General features: G+C 38.9%; 1 protein-coding gene across 5 annotated transcripts in view; it reads right to left on the bottom strand.

The window, feature by feature from the left end:
• Positions 1 to 18,679, bottom strand: part of DUSP22 (dual specificity phosphatase 22) — a 78,614-nt gene that overhangs the window by 15,699 nt on the left and 44,236 nt on the right. For 3 of the 5 annotated variants that reach the window (XM_075921339.2, XM_075921340.2, XM_089776404.1), the window contains one exon: positions 4,929 to 4,978. The exons of the other annotated variants lie outside the window; for them this stretch is intronic. In XM_075921339.2, coding sequence (XP_075777454.1) covers positions 4,929 to 4,978 — 50 coding nt within the window. The remainder of the gene's footprint in view (positions 1 to 4,928; positions 4,979 to 18,679) is intronic. 5 annotated transcript variants of the gene reach the window in all.

Here is an 18,679-nt window from a genome sequence, read left to right as displayed (position 1 = left end):
CACAGTATGATGAGTCACTATGTATCAGACAGTTCACTTGTTACAGCATCAGATTTAGACATGTGATAGTATTCGCCTTTGATTGTCTTGTTCAAGTTTCATAAAACTTAGGCGGGAAATCCTAATGCAGCTACACTTGCGGAAATCATTTGGCATTTTGTGGAATCACGAAGCCCTGACTGTGATCAATGGGGCAGTTCACTCATCAGACTTACTGTTTCATGCACTCTGTCAACTCAACACCATGCTGGTTTATGTACACTTTATGTACTGAAGCTTATCATAGGGTACAAACTTCTATTTAAAGTTTAAATGATTGCAAGAGATAGAGTCCCTAGAAGAGCAGACTGTTTTAGGTTAACAACGAAACAGGAAATCAATATTTGCTACATAAAAGTGTCAAAACTGTGCAGATTAACAATCTACTCAAGGTAAAGACAATTTATTGTACAACATCCAACTCTAACACTTCTCTTGCCAACTTAACTATTGTGAATTGCAGCTTATTTAAGATATCATGGGGCACATCCCACACAAAGTTAAGCAGTCAACAGCCTCTACAATCATGGTTTGATAATTGACCACACTTATTCAATGATAAAGAGGATAACCAGATACAAATGAGATGGGGGATTTTCCATTTCAGGTCTAAATTTCAGTATTTTGTTGAACTTTCAGAAATGCTTTAGATTAAAAAAAAAGTGTCAGAAGGAACAGCAATTTAGTGGTATAGTCTCTTCAACAATCAAACCTGTGTCAGACTAAGAACTATCTAGAACTTCTGTATGATTCTTTGGCATTTTGCTGGTGTGGCACTGTTAGACAGGATGGTTGTAATATTAAATATAAGTAAGAAGGAAGGCTCAAAAGACAAGCATGAGAGCCAATAGGCTTGTTGTAACCATAGTTTTGGCCAGGACATTTCCTTTTTTAAGCCCTGATCAGCTGCCAAAAGCAAACAGGACAAATGCCCATTTTTGTTAAAAAAGTGTGGTGTGGCTAGAATGGAAGAACATAAGCAGATGTAATGACTACCCAGCGCCGAGGGAAGGGTTCTAGCACACTCGGAGGTAGGCACGGTACAAGTGACTAGCAATAGCCTCGAGCTAGGACTGGCATGGTTTGAGTGACCAATCACAGTCCCGTACAAGGGCATAGGGGAGGCTAAGTGCTCAGGCCAACTTGGCATGGTGTCCAATCTTCCCTTTGGGAAATATGGTCACCCTAAATAGACTAGCATAGTTGAGTATTAATTTTCTAGTACCACATATACAAAAAACAAGAGGGAGTGGGGAAGGGTATATTTAAATTTCTACGGAAACGCTTTTGGAAAAACAAGTTCCTTAGGAGAGGGCATTGTCAGGGAAATCAATGACCAGCAGAAATTAAATGGCTTGAAACCAAATTCACACCACTGAGGCCAACCTCACATTAAACTCCAAGGAAGTAACCTAGTTCTCAAGAATGGCTGCTTAATTCACAGTCTAAGCAGCAACAGAAAATGCTAATAGAACCAAATCTTCACCCAGTTTCAAAGAATGTGTGTCTCTTCGTTTTCATTGTTAGATTTTATTGGAAATTGATTTCTTGCAGAAACGAAAGAGCCCTTAATATGCTTACTGCAAGTGCCCGTATATTATACATAAGGCCCTACCAAAGCCATGTTCCATTTTTTATCAATTTCATGGTAATAAGATTTTAAAAGTTGTAAATGTCATGATTTCAGCTATTTAAATCTGCAATTTCATGGTGCTGTAATTGTAGGGATCCTGATCCAAAAGGGAGCTTGGGGGCTGGTTATTGTTAGGGGGCTGCAAGTACTGCTACTCTTAGTTCTGCTGCCGATAGTGGCAACACTGCCTTCAGAGCTGGAATGCAGTAGCTGCAGATTGAGAGTCCTGTTCTGAAAGCAGAGGTGTTGCTAGCAGCAGTGCAGAATTAATGGTGGCATAGTATGACCCTTTACTTCTGCTGCTGATGGGGCACTGCCTTCAGCACTGGGTACTTGGCCAACAACTACTCCTTTCTGGCCTTCTATCTCTGGAGGCAGCACCCAAGTAAGGGTGGAAATACAACCCCCGTAAAATAACCTTGCGATCTCTCTGCAAGTCTCTTTTGGGTCATGACCCCCAATTAGAGAAATTCTGGTTTCCCCTGTGAAATCTGTATAGTATAAAGTAAAAGCACACAGCCAACCAGATTTCACAGAAGGAAACCAGATTTCATGGTAAATGATACATTTTTCATAGCCATGAATTTGACAGGGCCCTAATTACACATGTTGAAAAAGAAAGTTATCCGAGGAAAACATAGCTAATGTGAACTTAAGTTAGCAAATCCAAACCCAATATCCACTCTGACCATGTATCAAGCTGGCCCTTTGACAAATACCAGCAGCTGCAGAAAAGCAGAACCACCACTTCAGAAGAAATGTACCTGAATGCAGATAGGCCTGTTATATGATCCTAGTCAATTTCACTTGGCAGCAACCACTAGGGCAGCTGTTTCTCAAACTGTGGCTCCCAACCCCCTGGGGGGGTCGCGATCAACTTAGAGGGGGGTCGTGAACAATTGAGAGGGTGGTTGCAACAATGGAGGGGGGGGTCGCAAGCAACTGAGAGGGGGGGTCGCAGTATCACAAGTTGAGAACCCCTGCACTAGGGTAAAAGCACTTTATGTGATGCTATTCTTTTCCTGTGCAGCTGCCAACCTCACTCTTTGAGAAGATAAGACACAAAAATGTCACAAATGGACAGATGCCCTTTTCCCTCAGAATCCCCTCAAACCACATCCTTTAAAACCAGAGTTTGAGAAGATCATATTACATTCTTATGACCTGAATATAACAAGCTTCCTTTGACCTCTTGAAGTTTTTACATTAAAAGCAAGTAACCTCAGTATTTCTACACACTGTGCATGGGTTATACCTGACCTTTTCCATCATATAAAGAAAAAAGAAAAGTCAGTTACTCATCAAGTTTTAAGTAACCAAATGTATCAACATCAGAAGTAACAAAATTTGTTTGCAGCAATCTGATACCCATGCAAGAACCTTAGATTCTTGCAGCATCACAGACACAATACTCATGCAAATATCTTATCTTCTTATAAATGCTTTAAGAGTCTTGGAGCAGTGCCAGAAAGCTAATTGCTTTTGAATGCTACGGGTTGCTTTTCAATGTGTTTCCTTGATATGCAATGACAACGGCTGGTTGCTTTGTATGTGTAATTAACATTAGCTGCTAATTCTGTCCTTTTTCTGTTCACAAACTGATCCAGATTTCTACTAACACAGAAGGCAGATTTACAAACATTTTCACAACTATCCTGTAGATCGCCAAATACTGACAAAACGTTAATGATGACCCAACAAATGTGAATATGGCCTCTGTAATTTCTTAAGTTTCTTCCTTCTTAAAAGGAAAGAATCTCCACAATTATAGGACTACAAAAGCGAGAAACTGTTCACATTCCTACCCTCCCACAAAACAATGCACAAAATTGTGTTCATATCCACTATCTTAGTTCTGAAAATTCTATTCTGTTCCTTAAGCTTGCCTCCTACTTAATAGAAAATGGGCTACTAAATATTATTTTTAAGGAAGTAATACACTCAGAGTCTGGATTTTTAGGGGCACTGAAAGCATGCAGCTCTCATTGACCACAATTGCATATGAGGGTGCTCTGCACCTTTGAGGGGGAAACACAGGCTCATGGCCTATGTTCTTATTACACAAAGTTGTGTTAAAATGGATTTTTGTAAGTGTAGAAACATGTTATTGAAAAGAGTAAAATGAGAAATAAAAAAAAAAACAGCCAGTGTCATGTTGGAATCCCTCCAAAGTATAAGAAACAAAATACTCTAAAAATATCCACTGAAAGCATCCGCCAGAATATTGCTGTGATCTGAGAAAGAGCAGTGCTGAACTTCCTTCCGTAGGTACCAGGCCCTTTCAACTACTTCTGTTTCTCTACATAACTAGTTAGCAGGAAGTGGCTGAAACCCCCTCACCTCTCTTCAACATAAACAGTGAGCACTAAAAGAAAGATTTGGTCGCTACGCCATCCAAGTATTCTTATGAAATATGTTTTGATTACTTCAAAATCATGATTTCCTACATACAATCAGTTCAAAGATAGAATGTTAAATTCAGGGTCAGCTCAACTAACCTTCTGGACAGTAATATGGATATTAAAAAAATTAAATTTAAAAACGCTTAAAAATGGGACACAGCAGCTTCATGTAGATACATCCTGTTTCAAGCATTAAGACCATAGGTACGGTGATAGTCCAGTACCCTGTCTCTGGCACTACATGATTTGAAGGAAGGTGTAAGAACCCTAGAGTAGGAAGATGTGCCACCATCCGCACCCTACATAGGTCTCTTCCCTGTCTCTAAAATGTAGAGACTGACCCTACCAGAATTGCTCTAGCAACACAGCTGCACTGCTGTGGTGTTGTTTTTCCATTGTAGTAAAGCCAACCTTGTGAAAGATGGTTGCGAGGTCTACAGAACACTTTTTCCCATCAACTAAGCATGGTATATACGAGATCTTAGGCTGGTTTAGTTACATCACACAAGGTGTTAAATTTTTCATAGCCCTGGAGGAATGTAGTTAAACTGACCTAACTTTGTAGCACAGACCAGCCCTGAAGCACAAGATTTAATACCCCTTCCAAAAATTGCGTATTAATTGTAACAATTCTGGATATTCTTGGTAGCAAACCAGATATGCCAAGTAGGGAAGCATTTTTTAAATGACTTGTTCTTCTGCTACCTCAATATTAATTCAATTATTACACCTAAGGAACAAATTTAAACCTAACAAAGGTGTAAAACTGGTGTGAGATCAAAAGGAGGTCTTTTCATTTATTTCAAACCAAGCATTAGTACAGAATTTAAAAAATAACAACTACAAAAACTTACAAATCCTGAGAGGGCGAATCAGCAGCAGGAATGCACAGATACTTCACTCCCTGTATAAAGTAGTCAACAGAAATGAGAACACAATATTAAAACAGAAGCATGATGGTGTCAGTGGGTAAATTTTGCTCTAGTATTTGCGCGGGTCCATTGATTATGAAAACTGTATTGTAAATAATTGCAGATTTTGCCTCCTCTGCCCAGATTTAAAAAGACAAATTGGATGAAGTAGTATCTTTTATTAGACCAACTTTTGTTGGTGAGAGACAAGTTTTCAAGCTATCCAGAGCTCTTTTTCTTTAATCTCTTTTCATATAGATTCATAATCTTCTTCATATCCACAGAGCTGAAGACGACTTGGAAAGGAGATGATTAAGAGGAAATATGACAGAGGTCTATAAAATCATCTGGTGGGGAAAAAAGTAAATAAGGGAGTATTCTTTACCCCTTCACATAACACCAGAATCATGTGTCACCCAGTAAAATTAGTAGGCTGCAGGTTTAAAACAAACCACAAGACAGTACTTCTTCACATTATGCACAGTCAACCTGTGGAACTCATTGCCAGGAGATGTTCTGAAGACAAAAAGTATAACTAGGTTCAAAAAAGAATTAGTTAAGTTCACAGAGGAAAGAGCTATCAACAGCTATTAGCCAACGGGTCAGGAATGCAATACCATGCTTGGGAGTTCCTAAGCCTCTCACGACAATATACTGGGATTGGAGGACAGGGGATGGATCACTCAATAAGTGACTGTTCTGTTCACTCCCTGAAGCATCTGACATTGATCTCGGTCAGAAGACACGACACTGAACTAGATGGATGATTGGTTTGACCCAGTCTGACCATTCGTATGTGATGTACCCACCCATCCTGATCTTCCTAATATTCTGGGACCAACGCGACTGCCACAACAGTGCTTACAGACTTTAAAAGTTGTTTTCACATGTGTTTGGTCACTGAGGAACAGACAGCTTAGTCATGTTAACGCCAAAGACCTTTTAGTGTATTCTTTAAACAGCAACATCTTTATTAGAAAGGGGTAAAACTTTCGTTATATTCATCGTCTTAAAAGTGTTATTCTTGTTATGTTTCATTGGAAACAAGTGACATCTTATACAGTTCTCACTTTGTCAAAATGAATGCTGAAAACGAAATTTGTAAAAAAACCACACCCTATTTTTTTTAAATCTTGCAGAATGCCACATTCAGTTGTTCCTCCCTTACTTATTTAGCAACACACTAAACAAAAAGGGAGGGAATTTTGGAAAAGAAATCAGTTATTTTTTGAAAGTGGTGACTTTAAGACTCAAACTTATCTACCAATAAGTCGTCCTCACTTTATTAGTCATCCATTATCATAATGAATTATGTACTCAAGTAAGGGACTACAATATATATTCTTAGAAAAACTCTGATCTGAAAAGTCAACTAGGCAATGTTTTTACGAAGGTCCACGTGAACAAGTTTAAAAAAACGAGCTTGGGCAATAAAGTGATAAAGTAAGAGATAAGTAACAAATAAAAAGAGCTATGACCATAGAAGTTAATACTCCATACAGATATGGTGTAATTTTAAATATTAGTAGCTTCCTTCTTTTGTGGTATCTACAGATGGTTCTCAGAGTTCACCATGACCACTTCTCCCCAGGCCATCATCTCCAGCCTGACCTCTGAATATTCCACAACTGAATCAACAAACAACACTTCAACTACCATGTCTGAAGAACCAGAGATGGTACATCGGAGCAAGCTAATGCATCCTTCGCTGTCACATCATTACTGATTCCCCACTTCTTCCTGGCCCCTATGATCCATCTGTGGATTGCTAGCTAATTTCCACTGGAAGTGTTACAGAGTATAGCTAGTGATCTGTCAATGGTTCACTGACTAAGGCAACGTCTCCACTTGCCTAGGTTGAATTAAGACCTGCTAAATCAAATGCTTAGGGTGGCTCCGGTTGGTGCAGGTGTTCCCTTGCAGTCGTGAGGAGTCAGGGAAGCCAATAGAAGTGTTTGCTCCCGTTAGCCAGCCTGCCACTGTGAAGATGGTGCCAAGCTCGGCTTAAGATAAATCGACTCCAGCTATGTATTTTACCAAGCTGGAGTTTCGTACTTTAACCCAACCTTCTTGATCTATTGTAGACCTGGCCTAAGTGGCACAGACAGAGTGTGGGAATTACTGTAAGTGTGGATAGCATAGCGGAGGGAGATCATGGCTTGGGAGAGGGGAATATTTGAAAGAGGGGAGGGTTACAGTGAGTAATCACAAGTGAGAGTGCGCCCAATTTTAAGCAGAGCTCCTACAAAGGGGAGCTGGTGACATTTGGAAAGAGTAATGTTGGGAAGGCTGTGGCATGACAAAACACAGCTGGGAGAAGAGAAGAGATTCCGCTGGTGAACCATGGAAGCCTGCCAGATAACTGACATATCTGATATATCAGAAAATGAAAACAATTGAACGTAGTAGCTACCCTTACTTGAATCAGGACTAAGTAGCCCTAGCATGGATGTAAGGATAATAAACCTGACAGAGTCAATGCAGCTAGTGTAGGTCCACTCAACTAGTGGTAGAACAATCTGGGTATAAAACAACAGGATGCTCTATACCATGGATTGAGCTCTAGTCATTGCAGCAGCTTTGCTGAAGGCTCTGCAGTATAAAGAGATTACCACCATCTTGGAGCGTTTTGGAAGGTGGTGGTAACAACTTCACTCCCTATGGTTCCGAGGAAATCCTCCCCTCCAAAATGACAAATATACAAATAGTAGCCAAAGTAGTAAATGATGGATGGGATCTTAAAAATGCTCAAAGGAAGCTTATTTAAATAATCTTTAGCCTGCAGAGCCCACAGCGTGGGTAACGGCTATGATTTTTGGCGGTTACATTTTAAAGCGCATTTTTACAGCCCTAGTGCTCATTAGCTATCCTTCAGCAAGGCAGCGTGCAGGAATAAAAAGAAGGTGGGGGGCGGGGAGAGAGAAGGAAATATATTAAGACCAGCATGGTACCATGCACTGAAAGGTTCCAATACTGCATCCCATACTCATTTTAAGTAGCCCCACTGATTTCAGCAGTCAGCACACATGCTGAATGCGCCCAGTTGCTAAACTAAAAGGGGCTTTCAGAAAATGTTCTCTTTAAAAGAAGAAGTACTGTCAGTTTTACAGCACACCGTGTTCTTTTCCGTCACAGCTGGCTGGCTCCCATTCTGAGGGATGCCAACAGTGACATAAATTCACAGCTACCACAGAACCACACGTAAGCATGAACGTCGCCTGTAAAGGGACCACATATTGTGCTGACTAGTTCTTCACAGGCCTGATCTGCAGGTACAACTTCCAGAAAAGTCTATGAGAGTTGCAGTCAGTCACCTCTCAGGATCAAAAGTTTAGTCAGGATAGCAGGGCCCTTCAACATACATAGGATTAAAGATGTTGGGGAATTAATTCCAAGTTTTACTGATGCGTGCCACCTTGGAACATTTCAGAAGGTGGTGGTAATAACTCCTCTCCCTAAACTTCCCAGGAAATCCTCCCCTCCAAAATGACAAATATACAGTAGAAAACAGATGGGATCTCAAAACAGCTCAGTGTTGACTGTCCTCTGCCCACTGAAATCAACAGTCAATCTCCCAGTGACTTCTACTGGAACACAATTGGGACAGTACCGACCAACTTTTGAAAATCCCTCCCCATAACCAGATTTTGATCCTAGATGGCTTAACACTCTTTGAATCAAAAGCATTCATTTTAATTGCATGAATAAAATAGAGGGATTATACTGGTTGGCATTGGGCATTGTAAATGAAACATTATCCAACAGAGGTTGTTCAGATGTTGCTACTGATAACTAGAGTTGAATTAGCTTTTCTTCATGCTTTTAGACTTTTGATATTTTTACAGACTTAACACACTTGTTTAAAGGTTTTGTTAACAGGAAGTTATTTAATTTCTGAACCCTGCTATCTGTCATAATAAAAAAAAACCTACCCAAGATCGTAGTGTTCTTGTGTAGTTATGCCCCAGAGACATTACTATCCTTCCTGTGCACGTACAATACAGATAACATCTAAGAATTGTCCCAAAGGGACCTCTAACCAAAGCAGAACAGTTTGTGTCAACGTAACAAGTAAATACTGTAGACTAAGATTTTCAGATGCTCATGGGTTGTTCAGTAGTGTACAAAAACGCTAAAGGCTTCACAATTTCCGTAGTTAGTAGTAACTGCAGTCAGAATCTTCAACAAAGACAAAGAGTCTGTTTCCTTGCTTAGTATATGCTTATTATGACAAAACAGACTGAGCCTAATCATAAGATCATCAAAGTCAATAAAAAAACATCCAATGTCTCAATGTGCCTTAGATTAGAGGCTTAGTGATTTATTCAGGAAGCTATAATACTGCTAGAAAATGTTTTAAAAAACATATAGTAGGGTTTAACAGGATATAAAGTAATAACCTTAACAAAGATGGGGCAGGCAAAATAAACTAACTGCATTTGTACAATTTTCAGTATTTCTTTTAGAAGGAAATTTGGGTAGAATGATGGATGGCTTTTTCTGCAAAAAAAAAGTTGATATAGGTTCCAGCAGTCCAGTTCCATTCATTAAAGTTGTTATCAAGTTCACAGAATATTTGAGCTTCTCAAAAAAGGAATGATTTGTTTAAGTCCAAAACAAAATTTTACTACATGGAGTGGATGAAAAAGCAATTATAATAAATATAACAAAGGAATTAATTACTTAATGCTGCAGTTGGTACATTCATGCTAAAAATATTCCTTCAAACGATATCTTGCATGCCAATATTTTCTTTCATTCTCCCTCCAAACAAACCATTACTGGATTAAATCAAAACAGCGTTTTCATCTAACTAAAATTAAACATTTTCTTTAAGTTATGAAAAACGACATACACATCTGTTGCTGTAAAGCAAACCAAATTCTCAGCTGAGAAAAACAAACCTTCAGCAGTTCACCACTGAAGTTCAAGTGTTCATTCAAACTTCCGACATCTATACACACACACACACACATCCTGAATAATTAGCTATATCACAGTACCTTTTTCATGGCCACTTCTTAATTCAGTATTATCTTTTCTCCAAATGTTGTTTCTGTATTCTTACCACCCTATCCACACCAATACACCTACATACATTTTTTAAAGTTTTTTTATTAAGTTTATTGATATTAGTTAATGATGCAAGAAGCAATTGAGGTCACACATGTTTCTCCCAGTGCAGTTAAAGATACGTGATAGATTGGAAACCCAATATACTAAAAAGATCATTTTCTTTTCAGTTTTCTATTTCAGCAGACAGAGTAACCACCAAAACTAGAATTTTGTCTCTCTTAGGCCCTGAAACTAAAGGCTACAGTTAAACCGATACAGTGAGAGCTAACAAAACCAGAACAAGTATTCTGATTTCAAGACTGTCAAAGCTGAAACAAGCGAGAGTTAAGAAAATTTCTAAAATTCACTGTTATTTGTGAAACAATACTATGCTTGCACCATTTCACAGTCTATAATAAAATAAAGGCAAATCCATTACACTGTATCTCCCAAGTTTTAAAAAATGAGAAACAGAATTTAAATATATATTTTATAAGTTACACTGAGAGCTTAAAAAAAAGCTATCAACTTAAGAGCAAATATGTTACAAATTCTAATTATTTTAGGTGTCATTACTTACTAAGATGTGACACAATTTATTTTTTTTAATTAATTTTATATGTGGCTAGTTCAAAAAGAAAAAAGTAAGTGTATGGTACATTCCTAGCTTAATTTTATCAAACAAACTTAAATAATTAGTATTTGAATTTTCCTATACAGGATAAAACTTTGCAATAGCAAAATGATATAACCATATCCAGTGCAGTTGAGATAGTAAATCTATATGTGAAAATGGAAACAGCACATTGCCAATTTCATCTTGACAAACACAGTACCAAGAATAAGTTAAGAGAAGCATGACAAAGCATATGTGTCCATTATTTTTTTAGGTTACAAGCGCAGGATAGCGTATTATAATCAAAGACATTCTGAATTCACCAAAAATGATGCTTGATTAAATTAAGCTATAAATAAATAGCACTGTATGGTGTATTCAGAAGTATAAAAACCTCTAATGAGGTATTTTGCTTTAATGCTTTTGAGTAATCGAGTAACACTACATATGAAGGGAAGAGAAACAGAATTAAAAAAAAAAAAAAGCCAAAGACTCATAGTGGGAAGTATCAACTAAGACAGAGTTTAACTTCAATGCTCTATCCCCTTTGAGAGTTCTCCTGAGTTTTGTAACTTAAACATCTCCATTTCCAGTCAATCAGCGGTGGGTGGTGTCAAAGAGAAAAAAATGAACCTTGAGTTGTGCAAAAATACCACTACAATTTCTGTTCTAAAATCATTATTTTTTAAAGATAAATGTTACATTTTTGGCATTAAACTTCTCGGTATTTAAATTTATGTAAAGATACCAACAACGACTTCCAAGAAATTCTTTTTTTTTTTTAAACCAAAACCTCTCAGCTTAAATTTGTGAACCCAGATGCAAATAGGAAACCTCTAGCACCTGGCAGTTCTTTCAGGTTAGTCAAAAGCCATGTGTTAATTTGACTTGTCACATCAACAGATGAGGATGGGAGTACTTATTTTTGCTTAGGGGCATTTCAGCAAAAAAGCTAAAGTGGGAAACAGTCAGCAGATAAGGTTTCCTCAAGGCAAACCAGCAAGAGGTTACCAAGAGTTTTGTCCAGTACAGCTACAGAACCACTTAACTGAAAACCATTCAACCGTTGTTTGTCCTTTCAGTTACTTTCTGGAGCAGTTAGAAATGCTGTTGATTTTATTAATGACTCATAGAAAACACATTTATGTTTCAACAATAACCATTAATTGACCACATTGTAGAGTTATTGGATGTTTGCTTTTGGTAGCATCATATATAAATGAAATTGACTTACAGAGAATATGAACTTCTGAAGCTGGGAAGATCCCTGTAATATTTTTAATACAGTAGCTTTTTTATGTTCAAAACACAGGGATACTTATGGCATTCTTATGAAATATTAATGTGTGTGTGTGGTTTTTAAAAAAATCATTAAGACCAGAAACAGTTATGTCTTAAACGAAGAGCCCAAAAAGACCACACATTTTTGAAAGACAGCATTGTTATTCAAACAGAGCTGCACAAGTTACTTTTAATTGTGATCCTGCATTCCTGGTCACCTAGCATGTGTGTTTATATTGCAAGCTCTTCGGGGCAGGGACTGGCCTTTCCTATCTGAGCAGCACCTACCATAACTGGGAACGTTGGTAGGCAAGAATTAGATTTCTAGAAATGAAAATGAACACACTTTCCACATCTCCAAGGTGGAAGCAGAAAGGCTCATTGTGGTGCAATGAATGTGGCATTCAGAAGACTGCTGTTGATACTAACCCATATTTTTTACAACCTAATCCCTAGCAGAGGTGCCTCATTAGCGGAAATATTCTAGAAACACCCTTCTACAAGATGTTTCTTCTACCCAATGAAGGCTGGTGGGGTAACCAGGGAAACCAAAGAATGGACAGAAGCAGATCACCTCAGCAGTCTCCACCAGAGATGACTAATGTTGAATGCCCAACTTGAGACACTACAGGGAACCGATATCAAGAGGGTGACGGCTCAGCATTTCCTGGAATTTAGCGTCTAATAGGGGACATCCACAATTGCTAGTTACTTGTGAGACATTAGCATTAGGTCAGAGTTCCCAACTCCACATGAACTAAGCCAAAGTGACCCAGACCTGTATTTTAAATAAAGGGGTCTTTGGCATCATTACAACTGAAGGAAAAATAGTGACTACTGTATTTTGCTCAGCACAGTCTTTTGAAACCTCTCATGGGGAAACTCTTCTCGCCATGAATAAGCTGTGCAATGTATATGAAATGTACATTTTTTGTTTAAAATGGGCTTTTCTGAGCTTCCTTTTGATTGTGATCAAACTGTTGAAGAATGACAATTTGTGATGTTGGTTGACACAGGAGCCCATTGGAACGGACTCAAACAGAACAGTTTCAATCTGACTTTAATTGCTGATTTAACAACTGGAAGAACTAATTTTCACCGTGGTAGCATGCTAATGACTTGGAAATTGCATTTTGTTTTATGCTAGCTTGCCAGCAGAATACACTCTTTACAAGTCCCCCTAAGACTTTGGCCTATATACAAAAAGTTTGCAGAGGCAGTGTACAGTGTATACTACCAAATTGTGACTAGAGGACGCATTTCCTCTCATCAGTTCCTTAAGACAGCATTTTTATTTACAAATGCCTTCTTGCATCTCAAGAGCTGCTCTATACTCTGCCATACAGAAGCTGTATTATTTAAAAGGTCTGAAAGTTAACACATAATGAACAGCATCAGTCCAGATTTAGGCTGATCTCAAAAAACGCATGATTGATTAATTTCCTAACGTTTCCCTATTTAGCCATTATGCGTCACAGCAATGATACACTTCTAGTCCCAACCAAAGACTTGCGGGCTGGTTTCTGACTGTGGATATTCCCTTGAGATTGCAGAGCTAAAGAGAGAGTGCTGATGCTTAGTTATCTTCTGCACCTGTAGTTCTACCAGTTAGAGAGATGGAAATTGCTTCTTTCATCTTAACCCAGGGTTTCCCCCCAAGAATTTTGGAAATCTTACAGTGTATCAAGGGGAAAGAAGGGGAAGAGGCCATTTCAACACTCAAGTAAAGGTAGTTGTGGAAGCTTTCAATACAGGGAACATGTGGCATTAGAAAACTGAAACATGGCGGGGCTATCACCATGTAATATTTCAGTGCAAACCCTATGCTGAGCATTTCCCAATAATATTCTGGGGTACCAAGAACTGATTTGCTAGGAAGGTGCAGGAATACACTGTGTTGATTGAAGGAGCTTATCTGCTGCATGCATTCCTCTGATCCTCTGGAACCTAAGATATTTCCATTTTTCCATACAGCTTTTGTAAGTGTACAGTCCATTTATGCTAAATATTTGGCCAGGCTCAGAAATTTAAGAAATGTCCACAAACAGCAAACCTAAGTGTAGGCCAATAGGAACATATTATGATTAAAGGTCTCTAAGAAGGGTCAACCTGATATTCTCTCTTCCAGGATAGAAGCTGTTTTAGAGAGATCAGATGGCTCTTGTTAGCAGATAACCACTTTGTTACATTTCTTTAGAACCCCCCTGCCCCTCATCCCCCCAGATCTTCCGTCCAGTCCCAGGGACTTGTATATCGGCTTGTTCCAGCACATCCTCTCTTGACTTCTCAGTCCCCAACAGTGCCTGAAAAGAACAGGGATGCCTGCAACACCATCTCAAGTAAAAACAGATGCAAAGTAGTAATTTAGCTTCTCTGCAATGCCCTTGTCCTTTTTCTTCCCCTCATTTTCTCAAACTTACTGATTCTGGCATTAAAACAAGAAAATACTCTAGGTGTAGCTTTGTCTATATACTCAGCAATTCATGTATTGCTCCGATTCCCTCCTTGTATTTTAACTACCATACTTTATGTTCCTTTCTATTACCTTTAATTGGGCTGAATTTCCATTTTTAAAGACTAACTTCAAAAAGTATGTAAACTTTATTCTAAACCAACTCTTAACTGTAAGCCTGAAAAAATTTGGCATGCACTTTGTTGGAGAATTTTATTTTAATCATAGAATCCAAATTAATGTGCTGTCAGCCTCTTGCTACTTCAGACTATCTTGATGAACTAGTACCACTGATGCTAGCAGAACTGAAAAATAACAGTCATGTGTTAACTACTTCTGCAAACTCAGGGACCTTGAAGGATTGTTTCGGTGGCCCTCAAAATATTCCTCCCCAGCCTTCACCCCCAAAGCCTTCAATTTCTCAGTGACTGCATGGAAGATCAAATCGGGAATCTAATTCTCTAGGAGAGTCCCTTGAAACTTTTTAGTCTTAAAGCTACAGTTTATTTAAATGATGACAGTAGCACCAGAAAAGCTAACATATCAACCCAAACAGATAACTGCATCAAATTGTCTCATGGAGGTTTTTATTATTTTTTACAGAGCACAAAAGCCAAGACTTTACAAGATCTATCTTGGGACAGTGAATGGGATCAGATTTTTTTTTCTTTTTAAGAATAAATAACTCTGCTTCCTGCAGGTGCTCCGGTTAATTATAAAGAATGAAAAAGAAACCCACTTCAAAATTTACATTACAGAAGAGCTAGTGGAGGAAGATTATGATGTTTCATTGGCATTCACCATAGAGTATTTCCTAAATAGCAATCATAACTATGTTATGCTCTAAACAATTAAGTATAATACTTTAAAATCATTAGAAATAAACTGATCATCAAACCACAAATATTCCAATGACAGGACTACCTTATTGATGGGCCACTTATACAGATGTATATCACCAAACAAGCTAGATATATCTTACAGAGCAAAGATTGTACTAGTGTGTGGATTGGCTATCTATGTACATGTATTGCAACTGCCTAAAATGTGAAAGGAGCTGTGTTCTTTAAAAAAAAAAAAAAAAAAAATCTCCATTTTGCTGTGATTTAAACATCCCAACTACTTTATCCTCACCTGGATAGTTTTAGATTAACAACTGCAACTACGTATTAGGGATGTTAAAACAGTGAATCAATTAAGCTTTTTTAATATAAGTGCTATTGTTTAACTGGTTAGGTCCTGCTGCCCCTGTTGTGGCCATGAGGTCCTGCTGGCGGTCCCGCTGCAGCCGTGAGGACCTCTCTCCCACCCCGCTAGACCCTCTGTGGCTGGGACTGCTCAAGCCAGGAGTGGCTGACCTCTGCCAGAGTTCACTGGCAAGGGCGGCTTAACTGTTTAAACGATAAGCATATTGGTAAGCCTCATGCTTATCAGTTAACTGTTTGACATCCTTACTACATATTCCTCTCTATTCAGATACTCATAACAAAGAAAAATCAATTCTTTTAGACTCTGAAAGCAAGAAAAAAAATCACACATGTATGCAAAGCACAGAACCTAACACAAGGACCAATTACAAAGGTGACTCACTAAACAGAATGGTGAAGATCCAAACTTGCTGTGACAGAAGATTGCACTTACTACATGTAGGCATAATGGGTACATTAAAATACCTCTAACCTCATACTACTTGTCCAATAAAATGCAACTGTCCTAATTATGTCTATACTATAGAGAATAGAATTGGCTGTGATGCAATAGAGGCCAGTCTGCAAATGACAGAATATTGAAAATTAATGTAAAGACCAGGTAGCCTCAAGAAATGGGAAATAGGATTCATACAATTACTGTTTCAACGCCGGTCTAAGTTAACAGCAATAAAAACGTACTAGTAACTGACAAACATTTGTTGGATTCTATAAAAAGAATGATATTTTCGATCCAGTTCCTAATGGACACATCTACCTCTCATGCACTGAACACTCACCATAATCGGCAACCATCATTGTGATACTCTAATATGACCTCCTGTATAACACAGCCCAGAGGACTTCCCTGAATTCATTCCTGTTTGAACTTGAACACATCTTCTAGGAAAACATACTGTCTTAATTTAAAAATCACCAATAACAGAAAATCCATCACAAATTGTGAGATAAATTATTCCAATGGTTATTTATCCTGACTGTTAAAATTTTGCATCTTATTTCTAGTTTGAATATGTCTAGCTTCAACTTCCAGACATTGGAACTTCATATACCTTTCTCAGATAGACCGAAAAGCTGTCTATCATCAAATTTCTGTTTCCCCTGCAAGTTCTTGTAAACAGTGATGAAATAACTCTTTAATCTTCTCTTTTGTTAAGCTAAGCTAATGCTTGAAGACAGACTAATAGTAACTACGCAGGTCCTGTTCCAAAGCAGAGTTTGGCAACATTTACTAACATTAAAGAACTCAAATGCCTTCTCTCAGCATTTATATTATACTCCTCACAGTTGGCTCTGAGTACCCCAATGAATGAATGTAATACAATGAATGTAATACAACAGTGGTCCCCAACCAGTAGATCGGGATCTACTGGTAGATCTTGGAGCCTCTGATAGATGATCCTGACTGGTTTGGCCAGGAAGCTATCAAGTGCTTACACTTCAGTTGTCCCTCTACCCACTGTCATGCTGTTCCTGTCCCCTTGCCTTGGGGCTGCCCCTCTGGAAGCCTCCTGCTTGCCGTGCAGGGTGTGTGTGTGGGGGGGATGGATGCTGATGTCAGGGTGTCCCTCTTCCCCCCGCTCCTATACCCTATCTCCACACAGAGGGAATGCAAATCTCTGTCACTCTTACACAGTGTGTGTGTCTCTGTCACTCTCACAAACATACACTGTCCTTCGCTCTCATCTCCTGACTCAGCACATATGTGGGGAGTTGCTGTTACTTCTTTTACTGCTTCCAAAGTGGGTTATTTTTGGTTTTTGCCTGGTCTGTGCATTGCATAATTTTCATTTCTCTCTTACACTTAAATGTAATTCTTTGAGCAGTGAGTTCTAAAATGCCTAAACTGTCATGGCTGAAGTAATTATCCCTGTGGTAATTTCTGCTCGGGGAAGTGTCTGGCATGTCCCTGCAGCCCCTGACAGAGGCAGAGCAGGGTGTCTCCACATGCAAGAAGTTTGTATTGCTGCTGCCATTGTTGTACCTGCTCTGGGACATATTCAAAACTCACAGAGATCAACGGGGCTCTGTGTAATAACTTTTTATCTCTCTTCAGCCTACAGCAATAGAAATAAAATTCAACTTCAAGCAGCTGTAAAAGTCAGCTTTAAGCAGCATGTGCTGACATCACAGAGACCTTGTAGACAGATTCTTGTTTTCAGGCGTTTCAGTGTGCATTCAGACAACATCTCTAATGGCTTGGGATTTCCGGGAAGCCATGGACTTTCTAGGTGTTCTACTTCAAAGAGAAAAGTTTCCTCAGGTCTGGTTACATGCTGGTCTTCACCTCCGGGTTTTGTCTGAAGTTCAGATATATCAATAACATCATTGGCTCAGTTCTATGCATGCAACCTGTGCATGTTGATGCTTGGTCTAATCCAGTGGTTCCTAACCTTTTTGAGTATTTGGACCCCTTTTCAATCTATTAAAATTTCACCAACCCCTCTCCCCAGGGGAGAAAAAGAAAAGAAAAAGTTAAGTAAGGATCAGGCCGATCCTTACCTTTAAACTTTCTCCCAACCCCCTGCAATACCATCATGGACCACCAGGGGTCCACAGACCACACGTTGGGAACCACTGGGCTAGTCCAAACCTGTGTTACCTCCAGAACCTCATTGCCTCAGAGGAGCTAATGCTAAGGCATAGCAGACATCCGTTTCATTCCATGGAGTCCATCAGGGCACTGACAGATACTACCTTTTAGAGGAGGCTTTACAGCTCACTGGTTGTTTCTCATGCCCAGAGAGCAATGGGATTATTTGGAGCTACAGATTTGAAAAGTGACAGCCTGGAATCTGAGCATCTTCTATGCTAAGATTTTGTGTGACATACAGATCTATGAACAAGCATCTGTGACCATGCAAATTCAGCCTCTGCTCTGGAAGAATGCTCAAATGATACTGATCAGCTAACATGCCAGAGAGACATGCTCCTTGTCCACGCAAAAATTAAAATGATGCTGATAGAGGATAGTAGCCGATATGTCCCTATTTACTGAGAGCTCTCATAGCTAACAGTTCACTTTCTTTTCAACTCTTGTAGTCCCTTTTGTGTTTGACCCACCACAATCAGTTACATCGAC

This window comes from Pelodiscus sinensis, chromosome 2 (assembly GCF_052426305.1).
Source record: "Pelodiscus sinensis isolate ZL-2025 chromosome 2, ASM5242630v1, whole genome shotgun sequence".
Taxonomy (NCBI): domain Eukaryota; kingdom Metazoa; phylum Chordata; order Testudines; family Trionychidae; genus Pelodiscus; species Pelodiscus sinensis.
This window is presented reverse-complemented; position numbering and strand designations above follow the sequence as displayed.